Source organism: Loa loa, assembly GCF_000183805.2.
Source record: "Loa loa unplaced genomic scaffold supercont3.740, whole genome shotgun sequence".
Lineage (NCBI taxonomy): Eukaryota > Metazoa > Nematoda > Chromadorea > Rhabditida > Onchocercidae > Loa > Loa loa.
The window spans coordinates 1-3,629 of NW_018108920.1; the positions used below are offsets into that span (position 1 = coordinate 1).

Here is a 3,629-nt window from a genome sequence, read left to right on the forward strand (position 1 = left end):
AAGTTCCTAAGTGACCTTTGCGTTTCACGAAAACATCGTCAGGTAATCTGACATGGCCAATCGTTGATGCCTTAGGGCGAAATCCAGCCATTTTCGCAAATTCCTTTCATTGCGGTCACTGATCTTAGATAATGCTGAATGAGATTAAAATTTGCTTTATTTAACATCCTTGACGTCAAACCATTGTTTTGCTGTAAACCCTTTAAACTACTATTTGTGATTTTCGTAAGGTGCTAAGACAGTCATTAGACAAAGTTATTAATTATAAACACAAAAGGATTGATTATTGGGATAACAATAAAATGATTCATTATGCAAATCTCTTTACTATCGACAAGGATGCTTAGTTGCATGGATGTAAATTAATAATGGTGTAGTAATCACTAAATCACAAACAATAAAAATAACAGGAATTTTAAAGGCAGAAAGTGAAGAATAATGGAAACGAAGTTAATAACAATAAAATTCATCCAATATTTGTAATAAAATACGGAAAAATAAAGGTGTAATCTGTCTGTAACTGAAAATTCAAATCCGGGAACTTTGTTTTGTAATCATTAAAACTTTTCTCGAAATTCAATTCATCTTGGGCTGATTGGTGGCGAATGTCGATGATGTTGATGCCGCACCATCGGCAAATGACATACGACTGAGATTGTATTGAAGCTCGGCGATATGCAAATTATTTAACTCCAACTAAAATATTACGGATATACTCTTCAATTTATCAGCAATATCAAATTTCTACTACAGCTATCAAAAAACATGCCTGCCACTTCTTATTTTCGATAAAGTTCGATTTCGCTAAGCACATTTCCTTCATTCTGCAGGATTGATAAAAACATTGCAACAAAAATTCAACTAACATTATGGATTTGGTTTTCTGGATTTCCAGATGGTGTATAGTTCAAGTTAGAAAGCGATGCTGGAAATGATAGAAATGACGGGGTTTCAGAAATCGGTTCAATTGGATTTACACAATGTAAGAAAGATCGGCCAGTACTGCTCGGAGCTGATAATGCATGTGTAATAGAAATGAAAATCTTCCGAGAATTTAGAAAAACTATTTCGAAAACTACACTAATTAGTGTGAAATCTACAACTTAAATCGATTGGTTCCTGGAAGTTTTTGGAATTCAAAAGTTTTGAATGAATCAAATGAACACAAATGCTTGTTAATGCATTTTTTTTCGCCAAATTTCACCTGTTTCAAGTGGATATGAATTGTAACTGTCGGTAACTGAAGCTGAGGAGTTGTATGGATAAATGAAATGGTAATTACTGCGCTCGTCACACTTTGGAGCATCAACTTTCGCATGATCCTGCAAGAATTATCAATTTTTAGATTATTGCTTTCTGGATTTTAGACATATTTTACGAGGTGATTTCGATTTTCAGTGACTAACATTGCAATTTGAAATGCTAAACGGCAAATTCATCCTTTAAATCTTGAATTGAAAGTTACAATCACCAGAAATGCATAAAAATTAGGAAGAGATATCAAATAAATCAAAGTAGTAAAACTTCGAAGTAGAAAGCAAAACTGTCATACCACTTTGATGTCACTTGCTGTAGGGTAACAATTCCATGAACTGAAATCACTGCCAATCTCCACGACTGGAGATAATGAATAAAATTGGTTAGCAACATGTCCAGCATTGCAAGTAATAGATTCAGGTAAAGGATTAGAAGACGTAAGAAGTGGATTCAGAAGGAGACGATTGGACTCATTTGAAGTTACTGCATTTGTTATGGCATTTGAAGATGTTGTCATCGCGCTCTGCAGAAGTTCCTTTTTTTTTCTGCTCCAATATGTCTTCGTTGCCTACGATATAAACTGGAAATTTTTTAAAATTCCTCACCATTGCATCACAGTTTCTTTGCACAACTGAAGCTGTTGCTGTTGCTGCTGCTGCTGCTGCTGCTGTCGATGATGATGATGATGTCAATGGAACAGATGGCGAAATTATCGAAGCAAAATTGTTATTGGCATAGGGCTGATTATAATAAACTAGAATCATAAGAATTTATAAATTCTAATTTCAACTAAAATTTAAAACAGCAATAACAGTTTAAAATGTCTGACATAAGACAATCCTTACAATTGTCGCTTGTTGGATTTACGCCAAACTGAATACTTTCCTGATGGCTGCCTGAAATTCGAATCAATATTTTTGTTTCAAAATAAGTAGTAGATTTAACGGAAAAAGGTTTGAAGCTATGAAGTTTTGAAGCTATGAAGTTATACCTGAAGCAGTACTGTAGGTATTATCATTAGCGACAGCCAAAAATGCTGCAGCATGTTGAATTCGTCGCATAGCTTTGTGATCGGGACGTGATCGATGACAACCGAAACGTGTACCCGCAAATGAGCGTACCGTAAATGGACAGTTTTCTTTCGTGGTGTAACGGAAAAGACAAGGTGGTACCTATAAATACAGGGATATATTCGTAGCTTCTGTTTCAAAAAAGAAAACAGTTGAACTGATCATAACGCTTCTGTAATGTTCGATATGTGAGATCCACATTTATCCCACATTCTATCCTTTTTCTCATATTTTCACAATAACGTACGACGGTAATTTGTAAAAGAAACGTGAAATGGCTTTACGCCAGTTGCTGTTCTACGTGACGTAAATTCGAAAACTCATTTTACTTCTTTCATCATCTTTGTAAATTTAAAAATGTACCTCATTTTCGAAGAAAAAATCATTCCCAAGCAAATCGTAAGCACAGTCATTCATTGAGCTAATTAACTGCAATAGAATACATCGCTGCGATTTCAACTCTTTGTTTTTCGGACCAAAACAGAGAGGGTAATCTGGAAAACTTGAACTTTCATTCTTCTTTGTATTTTATCACCACCCAATCTAATTACCATCAGTGACCATAAAAGAATTCTGAATGGTCTGTTCATGGTCCAATGCATTGTCGAATTTGAAAAACAGGGAATTTACAGAATTCAAAAGGATAAATTTCAGGATGGATGTGTGCATTCTGTCGTATTAGTCACTATCACTGATAAACTCACTTGTTCTATCCAGATGGTGGCCATTGCTGTTTAGAACACTATACAGTACGCTCGGGGTTTCACAGAAAAATGCAATACCATCTGGTGTGGGCGTGTAATTTATATCAGCGTTAACATCTCCCATCCAAATAGTAATAATATGCGCATAGTTCACCACTTGGCAAAATACTTCCCAGGATTGCAACAAAGTAACATTGGTGCTTCAAGAAATAATACCTTTTATAGTTTAATAGTTTAAAAAACTAGAAATTTGTTAAAATTTAGATGAAATTAAAAGAAATGATATGCATGAAAGAAGCCGAACAAACATGGAAAACACGCTGAAAGATCTTCTTCAACAATTCCAATGCTTGTTGCGATTGCGGTAAAAATTCCATCCAAACAATCCCCCGTTTTGATCATCAATGTTCTCTCTTTCTCTCCTGCAAATACCAAAAGTTTAAAGTTGACTTTGTTTGACAGTCAATTATACGGGGAATCAATTCAAATTTAATTTTTGAATTGCAACGACTAATTACACTAACAGCACTCAATACATGCATCTCATCACCTTCTCTTGCAATTAGCCGGAAATAATTATATACTAATGGTTTATCTT

General features: G+C 34.7%; 1 protein-coding gene across 1 annotated transcript; it reads right to left on the bottom strand.

Moving 5' to 3' along the window:
* Positions 1 to 576: 576 nt before the first annotated feature.
* LOAG_13603 (hypothetical protein) lies at positions 577 to 3,155 on the bottom strand (the record flags this gene model as incomplete). The annotated part of the gene is made up of 9 exons (XM_003149109.1): positions 577 to 696; positions 867 to 1,012; positions 1,205 to 1,322; positions 1,553 to 1,780; positions 1,863 to 2,011; positions 2,103 to 2,153; positions 2,249 to 2,429; positions 2,691 to 2,821; positions 3,032 to 3,155. The coding sequence occupies 9 exons, from the start codon at positions 3,153 to 3,155 to the stop codon at positions 577 to 579; spliced, it is 1,248 nt and encodes a 415-aa protein (XP_003149157.1).
* Positions 3,156 to 3,629: the final 474 nt, after the last annotated feature.